The 18016-nt window shown below is 38.4% G+C and overlaps 3 protein-coding genes across 4 annotated transcripts; all 3 read left to right on the top strand.

Moving 5' to 3' along the window:
- The first annotated feature begins 1821 nt into the window (after positions 1 to 1821).
- On the top strand, positions 1822 to 3474 carry LOC107575299 (zona pellucida sperm-binding protein 4-like). The gene is made up of 7 exons (XM_016261701.1): positions 1822 to 2176; positions 2252 to 2439; positions 2513 to 2610; positions 2682 to 2839; positions 2907 to 3099; positions 3173 to 3320; positions 3393 to 3474. The coding sequence occupies exons 1-7, from the start codon at positions 1846 to 1848 to the stop codon at positions 3468 to 3470; spliced, it is 1194 nt and encodes a 397-aa protein (XP_016117187.1). The 5' UTR covers positions 1822 to 1845; the 3' UTR covers positions 3471 to 3474.
- Positions 3475 to 7714: 4240 nt separating this feature from the next.
- LOC107575298 (snake venom vascular endothelial growth factor toxin ICPP-like) lies at positions 7715 to 11071 on the top strand. 2 transcript variants are annotated; one of them, XM_016261699.1, is made up of 5 exons: positions 7715 to 7960; positions 8523 to 8602; positions 8679 to 8708; positions 8777 to 8834; positions 10871 to 11071. In XM_016261699.1, exons 1-5 carry the CDS (start codon positions 7766 to 7768, stop codon positions 10874 to 10876), a joined length of 369 nt encoding a protein of 122 aa, XP_016117185.1. In that variant the 5' UTR covers positions 7715 to 7765; the 3' UTR covers positions 10877 to 11071. The 2 variants fall into 2 exon arrangements, with proteins under 2 accessions (XP_016117185.1, XP_016117186.1); XM_016261700.1 differs by lacking the exon at positions 8777 to 8834 and adding an exon at positions 9415 to 9472.
- Positions 11072 to 11477: 406 nt separating this feature from the next.
- cipcb (CLOCK-interacting pacemaker b) lies at positions 11478 to 16947 on the top strand. The gene is made up of 4 exons (XM_016261702.1): positions 11478 to 11755; positions 14086 to 14213; positions 14293 to 14411; positions 16123 to 16947. The coding sequence occupies exons 2-4, from the start codon at positions 14105 to 14107 to the stop codon at positions 16774 to 16776; spliced, it is 882 nt and encodes a 293-aa protein (XP_016117188.1). The 5' UTR covers positions 11478 to 11755; positions 14086 to 14104; the 3' UTR covers positions 16777 to 16947.
- The last annotated feature ends 1069 nt before the right edge of the window (positions 16948 to 18016 follow it).

An 18016-nucleotide genomic window follows, 5' to 3' on the forward strand; every position in this document is an offset into this window, starting at 1 on the left:
AAACTATGGACTCTCTCTTTTCTAGCATTTTAGATATGGTTGCTCCTTTACGCTTAAGGAAGATTAAGGAAAACAGTCTGACACCGTGGTATAATGAGCACACTTGCACCCTAAACAGAGCAGCCCGGAAAATGGAGCAAAGCTTGAGGAAAACAAAACTAGAGGTATTCCGTATTGCATGGCGGGAAAGTAACCTATCCTACAGAAAAGCATTAAAAACGGCTAGATCTGATTACTTTTCTTCTCTTTTACAAGAAAACAAACATAACCCCAAGTATTTATTCAATACAGTGACTAAACTAACGAAAAATAAAGCATCAACAGGTGTTGACATTTCCCAACAGCACAGCAGTAATGACTTTATGAACTACTTTACTTCTAAGATCGATACTATTAGAGATAAAATTGTAACCATGCAGCCGTCAGCTACAGTATCACATCTGATAGCTTGCTATAGATCGCTTGAGGAACAATTCCACTCATTCTCTACTATAGGAGAGGAAGAATTGTATAAACTTGTTAAATCATCTAAACCAACAACATGTATGTTAGACCCTGTTCCATCTAAAAGAGGTGCTTCCAGAAGTCATAGATCCTCTTCTGACTATTATTAATTCATCATTATCATTAGGATATATCCCAAAACCTTCAAACTGGCTGTTATTAAGCCTCTCATCAAAAAAAACACAACTTGACCCCAAAAAACTAGTTAATTACAGACCGATCTCGAATCTCCCTTTTCTGTCCAAGATACTAGAAAAGATAGTATCCCCACAATTATATTCCTTCTTAGAGAAAAATGGCATCTGTGAGGATTTCCAGTCAGGATTTAGACCGTATCATAGTACCGAGACTGCTCTCATTAGAGTTACAAAAATGACCTGCTCTTATCATCTGATCGTGGTTGTATCTCTCTATTAGTGCTACTGGATCTTAGCGCTGCGTTTGACACTATTGACCACAACATTCTTTTGCATAGACTAGAAAACTTTGTTGGCATTAATGGAAGTGCATTAACATGGTTCAAATCGTACTTATCTGACCGCCATCAATTCGTAGCAGTGAATAAAGAAGTATCATATCGATCACAAGTGCAGTATGGAGTACCTCAAGGCTCAGTACTAGGGCCATTACTCTTCACATTTTATATGTTACCCTTGGGAGATATTATGAGTTAGCTTTCACTGTTATGCTGATGATACTCAGCTCTATATTTCTTTGCAGCCCGGTGAAACATACCAATTTGAAAAACTATTAGTTGGGGACACTTCATTTCCAGCGATACATTTGACTTGATTGCAAAGATACTATTTAAACTGAACTGAGCTGGATGATGACATCACTGAATTCAATGATGAACTGCCTTTCACTGAAAAATTTGTTTGCTATTGTAATTTTTGCATTATTGACACTCTATTTTCCGAATTAATGCTGTTCAGTTGCTTTGACACAATCTGTATTGTTAAAAGAGCTATATAAATAAAGTTGATTGACTTTACTTAAAAATTAGCATTTGACAATAGTCATCTGCATCTGCAACACCCTTTATGAGATTGACTGTCTTCCATAGCTTTGATTATTTTTTTCTCATTATTGATTATTTGTCAACCCATCAGTCTCAAAAAAGTGCAATGAGCACAACTGCTATTCTTGTTGTCGTTCAGTTTAGTGGTCATTTAGTTTCATGTGGGAAAACAACCAATCAAACATGAAGATAAATTCTTAATTAGTCAAAGTAGCTGTAATGATTCTTGATTAAAGGAGGTGGTGTTGATAACGATGATTAATTTGCAGAGTACAAATAGAAGTCCAAGGCAGTCTGAAGTTGTGCTCAGTTGTTTAGTAATGGTAGGAAAGTGGTATTCAATTTGTTTCCAAACGCTATGTGTTTTGGTTAGCCCTATTTGCAGTGCTGTTCCGAAGTGGAGTAATGTGCCACAGAACCCTCAAGCTCTGATGATTCAGCAAACTGACCAGCGGTTTCAGCAGCCAGTTCAACAACAAACTAGCCAGCAGTTTCAGCTTCAGAAACCAGTGGTGCAGACAGAGCTCCTTGATAAATGTGCTGTAGCTGATTATGAGCAGATCCAATGTGGACAACCTGGGATCAGTAGTGCTGAGTGTGACGCTATCAACTGCTGCTTTAAAAGACAGCAGTGTTACTATGGGAGGGCAGGTAAGCGTTCTCAGTGTTATTCGGTTCATGTTAAACAGATTCTCAGCGTTAACCTGCTCTTGTACCTTGTTCCAGTGACTGTCCAGTGTATCAGAGATGGTCAGTTTGTGGTGGTGGTGGCTAGAGATGTTACTCTGCCTCGACTGAGTCTGGATTCGGTACGTCTACTGGGTGGAAACCACCCATCTTGTGCTCCTGTGGAGTCCACACCTTACTTTGCTATATACCAGTTCCCTGTGACCGCATGTGGCACAAGCATGATGGTGAGCAGCTGCTTCTGGTTTTATTCTGCATTGCTTATGATGGACTGGATGCTGACACTGTTCCTTTTCACAGGAGGACCGTGGATATGTGGTGTATGAGAACAGAATGACCTCCTCGTATGAAGTGGGGATTGGACCGTTTGGTTCCATCACAAGGGACAGTCATTTTGAGTAAGTGATCTATGACTTGGTGTGAACGTTATTCTCTGATAAATACTACAGGCTCACCATCTGTTGTCCAGGTTTCTCTTCCAGTGTAGGTATTCTGGAACTTCTGTGGAAGCTCTGGTTGTAGAGGTCAACTCTGTTCCTCCACCTCCACCAGTAGCTGCTCCTGGACCTCTCAGGGTGGAGCTCAGACTGGCCAATGGCCAATGTGTCACCAAAGGCTGTGCAGAAGGTAAGGTCTTGTCCTATGTCTTAAAGCCTCTCAAACTTGAGTCTGTTTAAACCCCAGTGTTCCTCAGGGGATGAGGCCTACACGTCCTACTACAGTGATTCTGATTATCCTGTAACAAAATTCCTGCGAGAGCCTGTGTATGTTGAGGTGCGCATTATGGAGAGGAGGGACCCCAACATTGTCCTGATGCTGGGACGTTGTTGGGCGACTTCAACCCCGAGTCCACTCAGTCTCCCCCAGTGGGACCTTCTGATCGATGGGTGAGTGTACAGTCGATCTTTATCCAGTTAGTCTAATGTACGCCATCCCTAATGCTTCTATACTACTGTTTAGATGCCCTTACCAGGATGACCGTTACCTGACCACACTGGTTCCAGTGACTGGATCGTCTGGTCTTCAGTTCCCAACCCACTACAAGCGCTTTGTTGTGAAGATGTTCACATTTGTAGATCCAGCCTCACTGGCTCCTCTGCAGGAAACGGTATTGTTCCCCACTTTACCAGTTTTACACTCGGCCTCTTGATGTTTTGTAATGGGTGCTTCTGCTTCTCAGATCTTCATCCACTGCAGTACAGAGGTGTGCCATCCCTCTTCCGGCTCCTGTAAGCAAAGCTGCACCAGGAGAAGTTAGTACTTGCTGTAGTGTTGTAATTTTGCTTAATCTCAAGACTAGTTGTGGGTTGTCTCACTCTTCCTTCTATCAAACTGTGCTCAAGTATTAAGAAACCACAGCTAGATCCTAGTGAACTGGCAAATTACAGACCCATTTTAAATCTTCAGTTTTTCAAAAATTTTAGAAGGTTGTCTGCTCTGTGCTCCTTCTTGCAAAAAATGATCTCTAGGAAGAATTTCAGGCCCGACCTTAGCACAGGAACTGCACTTGTTCAAATTACATTACTTGCTGCTTGTGTCCGACGAAGGCTGCATCTTATTGCTAGTTTTATTTTATCTTAGTGCTGCATTCGACACAATAGATCAGCAGTGGCGAACTCCAGTCCTGGAGAGCCGCATAGTTCAGCTCCAACCCTAATTAAAACTCACCTGCCTGTAGCTTTCTAGTAACCAGATGTGTGTTTGATTAGGGTTGAAGCAAAACTCTGCAGGGCTGCGGCTCTCCAGGACTGACTTCGCCACCCCTGCAATAGATCATGACATACTCGTAGATCGATTGCAAAACCCTATGGGTATTCAAGGTTAGGCTTTAAGATGGTTTAGATCCTACCTGTCCGATCGCTACCACTGTTTATTTAAATGGTGAGTCATCTCCATTTATCACCAGTAAAATGGAGTGCCACAAGGATTTATCCTAGGTCCACTGTTATTTTCAATATACATGTTACCCCTTGGTAATATTATTAGAAAATACGGGATAAGTTTTACTATGCTGATGGTACTCGACTATACAGTTCAACAAGACTAGATGAAACTTCTAAGATAACAGTGTTAATGTAAAGTTTGGATGACCAATAATTTTATCCTATTAAATTCAGATAAGACCGAGGTATTACTCATTGGAACAAGAGACAGTACACCGAATTTCTTGGATTACAATTTGAACTAGATGGATGTACTGTTACTTCCTCTACAGTCAAAAATATAGGGGTTATATTAGCAACTTGTCTTTTGAAAATCATATTTCCCATGTTACAAAAAATGCGTTCTTCAATCTTAGAAACCTTGCCAAGCTACGAAACATGTTACCCGTTTCTGATGCAGAAAAGCTAGTTCATGCATTCATGATCTCTAGACTGGACTATTGTAATGCACTGCTAGCTGGTTGTCCTGCATATTCAATAATCAAGCTACAGGTAGTCCAAAATGCAGCGGCTAGAGTCCTTACCAGGTCAAGAAAATATGATCATATTACTGTCTGTTTGAGTGTCTTTAATTGATTTTTTTTTTTCCATACATTTCTGCCATTACATTAACTGACAGTCACCACTGATAAGCTACCACTAAATATTGTAGGAACTTAATTTTCTGTAAAGTTGCTTTGCAACGATTTGTATCGTGAAAAGCGCTATACAAATAAACTTGAATTGAAAAGTATATAATCGTAAGTAAATCCAAGTTCTCCATGGTCCAGTGTGTTAAATATGCTTCGTAGTAGAAATTACAGGTGGCACAAACAGTGGCATGATGCTTCATGGGAAGTTTGCAGGTTGTGAGTTTATGGCCAGGTAAATGGGCCTAATTTTAAAATCTAGTGTCCAATAGCATTGCAACTGCCAGGCTAAACAATTGGACCTATTAGTTGTGTAAATGTGGTCTTCGGGGATAAAACATAAGCAGCATTATTTTAGTCAAGCTAAAACTGATGATGTAATATTACAACAGTGGGCCATACAGGGTTAATTAAGTTCGGTAGCACTTTACAATACCCGGGTGCACAAATATGCTTTAAGTAATGCTTAACTAATGCACAGATAATCATGAGTTAATGTATAACTCATGAAGAACTAAACCATTTAATAATTACTGCATGAGCAACTAATGAACATTCTAAATATATATATCAAATTGTTATTAGTTAAATGTGTCAATGTATTAATTCCCTAATAGCATATATTAACTAATGAAGTAAATTCATATGTTAATTACCACATTGGGTCGAAGCCATGCCTGTCAACTTCCAGTTGTCTGCTTTAATTAATCATTATCTAATGATTTGCAAAGGCATCATTATGTTATGACTTTATTTGTTGAGGCACAGAACTATTAACTAATTGTTAAATAATATGTCACTGTGGTTATGGATTTTGAATTAGTTAGTTAGTCATGTGCCTCAACAAGTAAAGTCTTGCAGTCAGTAATTATTAATAAATGGTTTAGTTCTTCATGAGTTATACATTAACTCATGATTATCTGTGCATTAGTTAAGCATGAATTAACGCATGTTAGTGCCACCGTATTGTAAAGTGTTACCACAAGTTCTCCAAAAGTAAGTTTATATGGTCCAGTATGTTAAATGTGCTTCAAAGTAGAAATTACAAATGACACAAACTGTGTTGGCATGTGTTCAGAGGTGTATCTTATTCTGAATTAGGGTTAATGGTTAGTGCTGCAGTAGCTTTTTTGTTGTTGTTGGTGGTGAAACTTGGCAAACTTATGCCACAATACGGCAACATTCTCGTTTCTGGAGTTTAAAAGGGAGTCAAGTGGATCACGAAGCACCTGTCAGTCATCATAGTGAAACAGCCAATGCAGTGCATGCACTGTTAACCCAGTTATGCGTCACTGCTCATGTGGTGGGACGAGCACAGAGGGTGTGCTGATTCACTGCGAACAAACAACATTGATCCCATTGCCAAAAGGGAAACGTTTCTTCAGATTTCTTTTGACACCTGTAGATTATTTTAAGCAGCTACTTGGATTATTCGAGCGCCACCTAACTGAATGGCTGTTCAGTGGTTGATGAATTAAAATGCAGTGGGCTCTGGAGAGAGTGCATGTGTGCAGTGGATGGACAGCGGCTCCGGTTCACTCTCGACATGAAGAGATTCATCCGTGTGTCGCAGCTGGCCGCGATGCTGCTCTACATTCCTCTTGTACAGGTAACTTCATGAGTTCCTTACAAGTTTACCATTGTAAACCATTGTTACTACAGTTATTCAAGTCACTGGCTTAGAAATCAATTAATGTGATGCATTAAATAGTGTAAGATGCTTTTTAAGAGTGTTCCTGTCGTTCTAATTAATGCAATTAATTGTAACTCCTCCAGTTTTATTATTGTTAGTGGTGGCTTCTTGGTTTTACTACAAATAAAACCAAAAACCATCGTTACTATAGCCTAGTTGAATCATGGTAACCCCAAATTAACCATGGTTTTGCTAGACTAACCACAGTTTAACCATGGTATTTGTAGTAAAACTGTGCTTATACAAATGGTAATCAATACACCAAAAATCATGGATACTACACTTTTACTACAATAGGTTCATTTTCGTAAAGGATGACATGTTCCTACCAATATCCAGCGACTACTAAATAGTCCCTATAGCAATAATTTTGATCAGACAATTAAATAGGCCTACATGTAACCCTTGTTGTTGTAATTTCGGCCGCATCTGAAATATTACACACCGTTGATATTACCTGAGAAGTTAAAGAAATACACTAGAAAAGTACGTCTTTGAAACCGAGCTTATCAGAACACAGCATTAGTTAAACCATGTGTCACAAAATGATTTACTGTTTCGAAGCGTTCCAATCGGACCGCGTATCAAGAATCATTTTATTCAGATCAGAACTTCAGAGCGCTTATCGCGAATATTTACAGTTCTACTAAATACCATGGTTAAACTATGGTCAGTAGTTTAGCAAAACCATGGTTAATTTGTGGTTACCATGGTGTTTTTTTTATTAACCATATAGTTACATTTCGTAAGGGATGTGTTGCCAGGTTAACAAAAAAAATAAAAATAACTTTACACCTTAAGAGGACACAAAGGATGAATATAGAGATGCAGTTTTCACTGATTTAGGATGAACAGGACTTTGGTTTTTGTTATTGTTATTGTATGTAAAAATGTAGCTAGCAAGAAACACAAATCAATATAGTTCTTATCAATATCTCGTGTGTGTGTGTGTGTCTTTGTGTGTGTGTGCGTGCGTGCGTGTGTGTGTTTCTGTGTCTGTGTGTGTGTGTGTGTGTGTGTGGGAGTGAGTCTGTGTCTGTGTGAGTGTGTGTGTATGTGTGTGTGTGAGTGTATGTGTGTGTGTGTGATTGTGTGAGTGTGTGTGTGTGTGTGTGTGTGTGATTGTGTGTGTGTGTGTGAGTGAGTGAGTGTATGTGTGTGTGTGTGTGTGATTGTGTGAGTGAATGAGTGTGTGTGAGTCTGTGTCTGTCTGTGTGTGTGTGTGTGTGTGTGTGAGTGAGTGAGTGTATGTGTGTCTGTGTGTGTGTCTGTGTGTGTGTGTTCAGTGATGCTGTTCCCCGAGGCGTGGGGCCGCAGTCAGTGTCGTTCTCTGGAATGGATGGTGGAGGTGGAGCAGGAGTATCCCGGAGGAGTGGAGCACATCTACAATCCCGGCTGTGTGCCGCTGCTGCGCTGCTCCGGATGCTGCAATGATGACAAACTGGCCTGTTTCCCCGCCAGCACACACAACATCAGCATCCAGGCACAGACACTGTCACCTCAGTCACATACGCTGCTATTCTTTACTGTGGGACACATTTATAAAGAATCTTCACACAGCTGTTTTCATTTAACAGTAGTTCATAGTGACAAACATCAACAAAAGCATCCGGGTGACTTCTGAACACACTGGAATCAGGGTTATTAACGAAAACTAAAGCTAAAACCAAAACCACAAAAAATTTGTTACATGAAATTAATAAAAAAAAACTTTGACTGAAATAAAATAAAACAAAATAAAATAAACTTATTTTATTTCAGCAAAGTTCCTTCTTTTATTTAACTTCATGCACTAAATGAACTAAAACTGAAATAAAATTAATAAAAACTATATAGACACTATTATTATTATTTACATATTTTTACTTGTGCATTTGTTGTGTTTATCACTGCAACAACAAATATATATATATATATACAGTGGGTACGGAAAGTATTCAGACCCCCTTAAATTTTTCACTCTTTATCTATCTATCTATCTATCTATCTGAGCTATGAGCTATTCCTTCATGTTTTGATGTCGAATGCTCTGTGTTTTTCATCAGCTGTTGAGGATAACTCCGGCGGAGAGGAGCAGAGAATATGTGCTGCTTTCGTTTCTGGAGCACCAGAGCTGTGAGTGCAGGTACATCGGTCACTTCACTGCTCTCACGCGCATCTTGCTGTCTATTCATTTATCTGACTCACTTTCTGTCCTTCAGGCCCAGACGACACCACCTGAGAAGTCAGCAGTGAGTACTGATTGATTGATTGATGTTTGTAAATGACAGAAGTGAAGGCTCAGAATGCTTTTCCTCAGCAGGAGGCGGCGTAAGGGCAAACGCAGGAGGAGACGGAGAAGAAGGATGGATGCCGGGGTCAGCCACACACTCACATCAGTGCATCACATTCACTCATTAGTGCTCATGTATGTCCACTGTCCAGGGACCCATGCATACACTGCTACACTCTTAAAAATCAAGGTGCTTCACGATGCCATAGAAGAACCTTTTTGTCTAAATGGTTCCATAAAGAACCTTTAACATCTGAAGAACCTTTCTGTTTCTTGCTGTCTATTCATTTATCTGACTCACTTTCTGTCCTTCAGGCCCAGACGACACCACCTGAGAAGTCAGCAGTGAGTACTGATTGATTGATTGATGTTTGTAAATGACAGAAGTGAAGGCTCAGAATGCTTTTCCTCAGCAGGAGGCGGCGTAAGGGCAAACGCAGGAGGAGACGGAGAAGAAGGATGGATGCCGGGGTCAGCCACACACTCACATCAGTGCATCACATTCACTCATTAGTGCTCATGTGTGTCCACTGTCCAGGGACCCATGCATACACTGCTACACTCTTAAAAATAAAGGTGCTTCACGATGCCATAGAAGAACCTTTTTGTCTAAATGGTTCCATAAAGAAGCTTTAACATCTGAAGAACCTTTCTGTTTCACACAGCAGGAGGCGGCGTAAGGGCAAACGCAGGAGGAGACGGAGAAGAAGGATGGATGCCGGGGTCAGCCACACACTCACATCAGTGCATCACATTCACTCATTAGTGCTCATGTATGTCCACTGTCCAGGGACCCATGCATACACTGCTACACTCTTAAAAATCAAGGTGCTTCACGATGCCGTAGAAGAACCTTTTTTTTCTAAATGGTTCCATAAAGAACCTTTAACATCTGAAGAACCTTTCTGTTTCACAAATGATTCTTTGTGGCGAAAGAAGGTTCTTCAGATTATAAAAAGGTAAGAAAGAGATGGTTCTTTAAAGAACCTTTGACTGAATGCTTCTTTGTGGAACCAAAAATGGTTCTTCTATGGCATGGCTTGAAGAACCTTTTGAAGCACCTTTATTTTTAAGAGTGTAGTCCGGAGAAGTTAGTCGTCTCATTTGACTGGTCATAACTGTTTCAAGTCAGTTACACAAAAATAGACTGGCCCATAACGGATCAGAAAAGTGACCGATATCTTGGCTAACTGCTGGTTATTCAAACTAGTTCTTAAGACACAGTCTAGTGGCTGTGTTCATGAAACTGGGCCCACGAGCTGATCTCCTTTTTTTTTACCTTATGAAGGTGTTTTGTTTTCACATACATATGTGCCATCTATTTATGTTAAATATTTTAATGAGTAAGTGAAAGTAATTCTCAGTTTAAACAGTTATGTTACACCTGTATATTCAGCTCAAATACAAAAGCAGAAAAAAATCTGCTAGAATAGATTTGAGAGCAAATGGATTTATATTCACCATAGTGTGTGTAGACATTAAAGCCCCAACTTAGTCATTTTAGTCAACTTATATATTTTTACACTCATTTATATAACTAAAATGTATTATTATTATTATGATGATGATGATCATTATTATTGTTGTTGTTGTTACTATTATTATTATTATTTATAGATTTTTAATTGTGCATATTTATATTGTATTTATATTCACAATACAGGGAGCTATAGTATCTGAAAGTCAGAAAGTCATTAAAGCTCCAATTTAGTAACTTTAATCTCTCTCTCTATATATATATATTATACCCAATTATACAAAAATATTATTATTATATTTTAATTATTATTAGTGACTAAAAACTATTCAAATTAATTAAAACTATTAATTAATAAATGTATTATTATTATTATTAATTTATATTATTAATATAATATATAATATTATTATTATTTTAATTGTGCATATTTATATTGTATTTATAATCACCACTACAGGAAGCAATAGTGTCTGTAGTGACATATTTTTATATCCATTTATATAAAAACTTATTATATTTTTTTATTATTAATCATTTTAGTCATTTACTATTTTTAATATTTATTAAAATATTTGTTAATATAGCTATTATTGTGTATTTATTATTATTAATACTGAATGTATTTATTTGTGTTTGTGTAGATGTGATGATCACAGAGTCGGTGTGGTTTATAGATGGACTGAACTGGATCACAGCGGCTCAGTAAAGCTGCTAAACTGAAGGACCCCGGCTCCATCGATGCGAAACACCTCAGTGCTGCTACAGTTATCTTTAACACTCTGGGACATTTACAATCTTCATATCCCCATATGTGTCTTAATATATTTTATAAAACCATAAACTCACAGTATTTAAAGAAATAAAACGATTTATTTGATCAGAATGGAGTGGGTGCATTTTCTGTACATGTATGCATTTATAATAATAATTAATTTATGCATTTAGCAGACGACTATTCATTTTTTCAGCAGTTTGTTTATTCACCATTTATTGACAAAAGACGACTTTAAAGTCATTTCTCAAAGTCTCCAGGTTAAGTGAAGGTCATAACACACGTGACTGGACGTGGCTTTAACGCTTGCGTCACTGACCAATGAGAGCCGAGCGTGGAAAATGACGCGCACCACTTCCGCCAGCAGACCCGCCCACATTCTCCATAAAAGGAAAACACAAACTGAATTCCGACAAGCCCCGCCTCCTGCGCCAGGATTGGCCAGTCGGAGCGGTTTAGTAGCCTCCGATTGGATAAGATCGCAAGTCACTCACGTCAAAGAATCCAACGTAAATATAGCGAGAGAATTAAACGAACGCGCTCTCAACGGACGCTTTATTTAGCCGTTAAGATCAATATTAATGCATTAACGTCTCATTATTAATGTCAAACGTCCCCCTGAGGGCGGGGCTTGCGTGAGTGACGCTACGGAACGCTCGCGGAACGCTGTTCTAACGCGTTATATCTGAGGAGGACTGCAGAAAGAGCGTTTTTATCGGTTACCGGATGAAGTCACGGTCATCGCGAGGCGCACGTAAGTCGTCTGCGTTCTCTGAATGAACGAATGTCGCTCGAATGAACGTTACGTGCTTCTGAGGGAAACTGAACGGCAGGCCTAGCCGCGTAGCTTGGGCCTGTATCGCGATGTGGCTCGTGTGAAAGCTTGACGTTTAGACACGAAACCTTTCTCTTTTTTTAATGTAACGTACTACTACGACAAGTATCGATCATCTGATGTTTGACGGGTAATGATTGATTGGCGCCGCTGGAGATTAAGCACGTAACTGACGTACCCGGTGACGTCATGACGCACGGTCCACAATAACAACACTAAGACGAACTTCTCCTTCTGAGACCCAGCTGTGTGTCCTTATGGAAATATGATGATATTTTGAAATCATCATTCGAGTGTGATTTAATTTTCAGATTGTTTGTCATGAATCAACATCTCAGGAAAATGTTATGAGGTTTCAAATCAAAGTCTTCCAAGATTTTATGCAAGACGCCAGGACTAAAAACATGTTTATTACGCATTTTGGAAGACATAACAAATGAATAGGGAAAGAAATGTTACTTTTGATGTATTTCTATGAAATATTAGATGATATTATGAAAATCCGGCCAATTATTACACTTCTTCAACAGCACATTAATATGCAAATTAGATGCAGTGTATAGATAGCACTGTGTTTAATGAGAAACCGAGTTTATGGACATTTTATACACATATTGCATAAAGCAAAATGGTACATCAGATCATTCTGGTAGATCTTTTAGTTGAGAATCATCTTTGTACAAAGTTGGGTATTAAAAAATTCTATTATTTTTCAAAAAAGTTATTTTTCCATTTTTTCTTATGCTCTAAACAATGTAAAGACGTGAAAAATACTAAATTCACAAAGCTTTTTTTTCTGGGTCTCAGGAGGATATCAGTAATAATGTGTGATCGTAACGTTTACTTGAATACTTAAGGTTTATTTGAAAATTTAAGTTTGTAGAAACAGTAGTAGGACCGCATTATTTATTTATTTATTTGTATCTTATTTATTATTTATATAATTTTTTTGTTAATAATTTGGATTTTAGTTTTAGTTATGTTAGTACGTCAAGTTAAACTACATGAAAATGAGACGTGCTGCTAGAGGAAATCAAATAAGCTATTAAAAATAATATTTTTATTAGGGATGTAACGATTCACTCAACTCACGATTCACGAATAAGAGCAAGTAGAATAAGAAACATAAGTTACCAATCAAAGGAAATCAGTATTAACAAAAGTAATTAGTAGAGGTGGCACAGAAGAACACAAAAGTGGCCTGGTGTACTTTCAGACATTTAATGAGGCTCAGAAGTGGCATGAGTGCAATTAAATCCATACGTTCATGATGATATTAATGTTTTAAATATAAAATGTTGAATATAGAAATATTAAATGATTTAAATAATCCACGAAGCTCTCTCTTAGTTACACCCCGTCTACACTTAGCTTATGAAAGGATTCGTGAGATGTCTGCGATGCATTACTCGACGCTGCAAACACACGTAGAAAGCTTTGAAGCTCCCCTGAGCGCGATCACGAGTATGATGAAGATCGGGTCAGTCGCACAGGTGCTCCTAAATATGTCATAGTCGCACGCAGTAGTTTTCTGTAGAGCCCCGCATCTAAACCTTTCTAAAGACGGCAAGTTCCCCTCAGACATGGATTCATAAACTACCCCTAAATGAATCGCGATTTGTTTAGCATCTCAACCGATTTGAATCGATTTTCAACCGGCTCGCGGTTAATCCTTACATCCCTAATTTATATAAAAATATTTATAAGAGTTAAATTTCATGTCAGGTGATGAAAGTTGTTGTTGTTTTAGTTAACTGTATCAATGCAAACATTGGCATGCCTTTAACTTAACATTAATTCAGTTTTTGTAAAGTTGTCTTCAGTATTTTTACTACAATGCCGTTTTCTTCAACACTACAGTTTTTTTACTTAAAGTTTATGCGTACTACGTTTATAGAAACATAAGTAACATGATGCATCAGCATGCTGTTTTAATAATATTGAGATTTTATTAATAATTTGAATCCGTTTTTATTATTATCATTATCATTTAAAAATATGCCAGTATAGTTTTAAAATAAATTTTAATTTATTTTAGTACTTCAAATGAAAATAAATGGAAATAAGAAATGTTTTCTCTGCAACTTTATTTTTCAGTTAAATTTATTTAATTTGATTTTTAGTTAACTGTAATAACCTTGATGCATAAGTCCTGTTTGTCTAATAATTCTTAATTAATATTTGCACTGAAAAGCTGTTTTAAAGGTGTAACTTCTGCAGAGCAGTCATGGTTCTGTCTGGTGTTTTAGGCTCGTACGGTGGAACAGGATGAGCTCGAGGCTGAAGGATGAAGGTCACATGAGAGGCATGGCCAGATTTAAAAACAAAAGGATGGGGAAGTCCAAGCCGGAGTCTGAGAGGGACTCGGGCTTCTCAGGTGTGTAGCGAGAGCTTCGGACTCTCTTCTGTAGGCACTGAAGTGTGTGAGATGATGTTCACGTGAGTGTTTCTGGCAGACGGCGGCTCGGTGGATCAGACGGACACAGACGATGCATCGCAGCTGACCGCGGTGGTGAGCGGAGCGCTGCAGGGCCTCTCGCCAATGATCTTCATGAACAATGTGCTTCTACAGCAGGTGAACTTCAGACCGTCTGCGTTTGCTTTTGTCTTCACGGGTCTTGGGCGATTTTTCCGATTAATTCCAATGTAATGCTTTGCCACGATTGTATTTTTTAGAAATCGAGGAATCACTATTTTGAATAGAAATATTACCAAACGTTAGATTTAGACACTTTGACAATATGCCGGTGATAACGGTAAAGAGAAAAGAACGATCCAACCGAGTTCAGTGAAGGACTGCGAGCAGAATATATATCACTAGACGCCATTCACACAGAATGAGCTTTTGTGTTGATAAAGATGCGACGCTGCAGTGGAATAGCAAACACATGCAAGAAGATGAAGTGAACTCCTCTTAACTTGAGCGCAGTGTTTTTAGAAAGCTGTTTCATGCAAGAGACGCTGCAAGAGACGCGAGAGCAACAGTCAAACAGTCCATGTTCACACAGAAAACACAATGGAAAAGCAGCGCAAGCGAATAATAAAACCTGTGAAGAACTGTTACTGTACGTCTGATATTTCATGTTTGCATCACGCTGTCAGACTGAAAGCTGCTGTTGTTTTACAGAACATTTAGAGTTAATAATACTCTACTGCTGTTATACCTTCAGTCGTTTTGAGTTTGAATTAACTTGACTTCTGAGATTTTTTTTAAAGCATTGTATTATTTCTGAACATATGTATAAGACAAGTTTGTACAAGATGTAGTTATAGTTCATGCATCTTTTCTGCAAAGATATTTAACAAGTGATTTGTTTAACATTGATATCTTCATGTGCGCTGCACTTGGAACAGAATTGTCTTTAACTAGAGGAAGTCACTGGAATCATGTCGTAGTTACATTTTCAAGTCGACTAGTTAAAAATCGTAAAAAATTGAGAATCGGTCAAACGTTCTGAAAATAAATCAAGATTTTAATTTCTTGCCGTATCGCCCAGCCTTAGTCTGGAGTACACATAGTATATGTAGAATGGCTCGTTTTAAATAGAAAGTAAGGACTGTATAAATCCAGAAGCTTGTGAGTTTGGCATTAGGATCAAAGTGCAACGAGGTTTATCTAACACCATGTGAAGTCATATTTGAATTATAGATTAACCAATAACTAGTGTTTAATAGTTTGTGGTCGGTGAGATTTTAGAAGTTTTTAAAGAAATATCTTTACCTGTGCTGCTCACCAAGGCTGTGTTTATTTGATCAAAAGTACTGTAAAAATTGTGAAATATTATTATAATCTAAATCAGCTGTTTTCTATGTGAATATCTGTTAAACTGTAATGTATTTCTGTGATGCGCAGCTGTATTTTCAGCATCATTCCTCCAGTCTTCAGTGTCACATGACCTTCAGAAATCAGTATAATTTGCTGATCTGCTGAAACATTTCTGATTATTATCAATGTTGAAAACAGCTGGGCTGCACGATATTTTTGTGGAAACCGTGATATTTCTTATTTTTCAGGATGAACAGAAAGTTCAAAAGAACAGCATTTATTTGAAATAAAAATCTTTTGTCACATTATAAATGTCTTTGCTGTCAATTTTAATCAATTAAATGCATGTATGTAATGTTCAATGTGTATTCTGAAGTGGTATCCATGACTTTTTTTCACTATTTAATATTGTTTTATTTTATTTTATGCATTAACGACTCAATCTTCATAATGCAGTCATGCTATTTATAATAATAACAACAACAATCTCTAACAATCTATTTTAATGCTTTATCTGCAGTCTGGTGAAAACTCTTCGTCTTTGAAACCCTGGTCCTTCAGTCCGGCGGTGGAAGTGCTTCCGCAGCCTCAAGTGGTCTTCCTTCAACCCGTCGTCCCGCAAAGATCCGCCCCGGTGCCGAAGGGACCCCTGTCTAAACGCCGTCGGCACAGAAAGTACCTCCCTATCCTCAAATCCTACCCCAAAATCGCTCCTCATCCCGGAGACACGGCGCATAAGAGCAGCAGCTCCGCTTCTAGTTCCAGCTCCTCTTCCTCGGTTAAGAGCTCGTCTTCCACTCGCGGTCAGAAAGACTCGTCTGCCAGCGTGCAATTACCCAGCGCTCTTCCAGCATCCGTCGAGTCACATGCGACCGAACGCAGACCCGAATCCACAGACGACTCCCTGTGGACGCCGGCGTTTACGGACGACAAAATAAAGCGCTTCTGCAACACTTACAACATCCTCAGCAAGTCAGGCCTGCTGGACATCACGCTGCGCACGAAAGAGTTGATCCGGCAGAACCGGCGGACGCAGACGGAGCTGGATCGCCTGCGCGAGCACACCAGCCTGTTCATGGAAGCGCTGCAGACGGGAGACTCGGCCATCTGGAGCAAGCTGCAGACAAGCGTGCAAGAGGAGGACAAAGGGAAAGACGGGACGAAGACAACCTGAAGTGAGACGAAAACACGATGCAACTTTCGTTGGCGTTTTATAAACATGCAACTTCTGACTATATCTTAAGGTCAAAACAATGCCAGAGTTGTGGAGCACTAAACCAGTCATAAATCTGAAAGCTGAATAAATAAGCTTTCCATTGATGTATGGTTTGTTAGGATAGGACAATATTTGGCTGAGATACAACTATTTGAAAATCTGGAATCTGAGGGTGCAAAAAAATCTAAATATTGAGAAAATCATCTTTAAAGTTGTTCAAATTAAGTTCTTAGCAATGCATATTACTAATCAAACATTAAGTTCTGATATTTACGGTATATAAATATGGAACATGATCTTTACTTAATATCCTAATGATTTTTGGCATAAAAGAGAAATTTATAATTTTGACCAATACAGTGTATTTTTGGTTATTGCTACAAATATACCTGTGCTGCTTAAGACTGCTTTTGTGCTCCAGGGTCACATATGGATGTGCATTCACTCTTTAATAAGCTTCAGCCTTAACCTAGTTCAGTGCATAAGCTCTTTACACTCCTGCTGTCATTTTCACCTCTTATGATTCAAAGTTTTGGATGAATGAATTTGGACTCTCAAACAGAAACATTAGTATTAGGCCTCGTTTATGAAACACGAGCAGATTTTGTGTCGGATATAGCTGAAGACCTACGGTAGATCGTATTTTGGGGCATCACAGAATGAGACGATATGCAAAAACACAGATCAAGTATGTGGCAGAGCCATTTTGTGTAATTTCTCACAGCAATTATGAATAATTACGAAAAATGGATCATTGCAGACTGTCAAAAGTAGGATCGGCTGCAGCCCTTCCCTATTCTCCAACATGACTTTGTTTTTATTTCAGTTATGTAGGTTCTTCTGCTTGAAACAAAAACGTCAGAATGAATCTAGTTTTTTAGAGAAGCACAATGTCCAGCTCATATTTTACCCCAAAATCAAAAGAAACAGAATAAGAATTTAAATCTTCCGTAAAGAGAATGTTCTGTTTTAGGACCAATAAGGCAAGACACTACAGAAGAACAGGGTAAACGTTTAAAAGTACGTTAAGACAATTGATTTGATTGAAGTTTTCTGAAATGTTGTTTATATGTATATGGGTCAAAGACGTTAAGATGTCCGCATCAAAAGAAATTTACAAAAGTGATTTTATGTCCACATAAAGCACATTAAATGTAAGTAACGTATCTACTTTTAAGGATTCAAATAAGTTTTTGGA

This window comes from Sinocyclocheilus grahami, unplaced genomic scaffold (assembly GCF_001515645.1).
Source record: "Sinocyclocheilus grahami isolate Dianchi unplaced genomic scaffold, SAMN03320097.WGS_v1.1 scaffold2556.1, whole genome shotgun sequence".
NCBI lineage: Eukaryota > Metazoa > Chordata > Actinopteri > Cypriniformes > Cyprinidae > Sinocyclocheilus > Sinocyclocheilus grahami.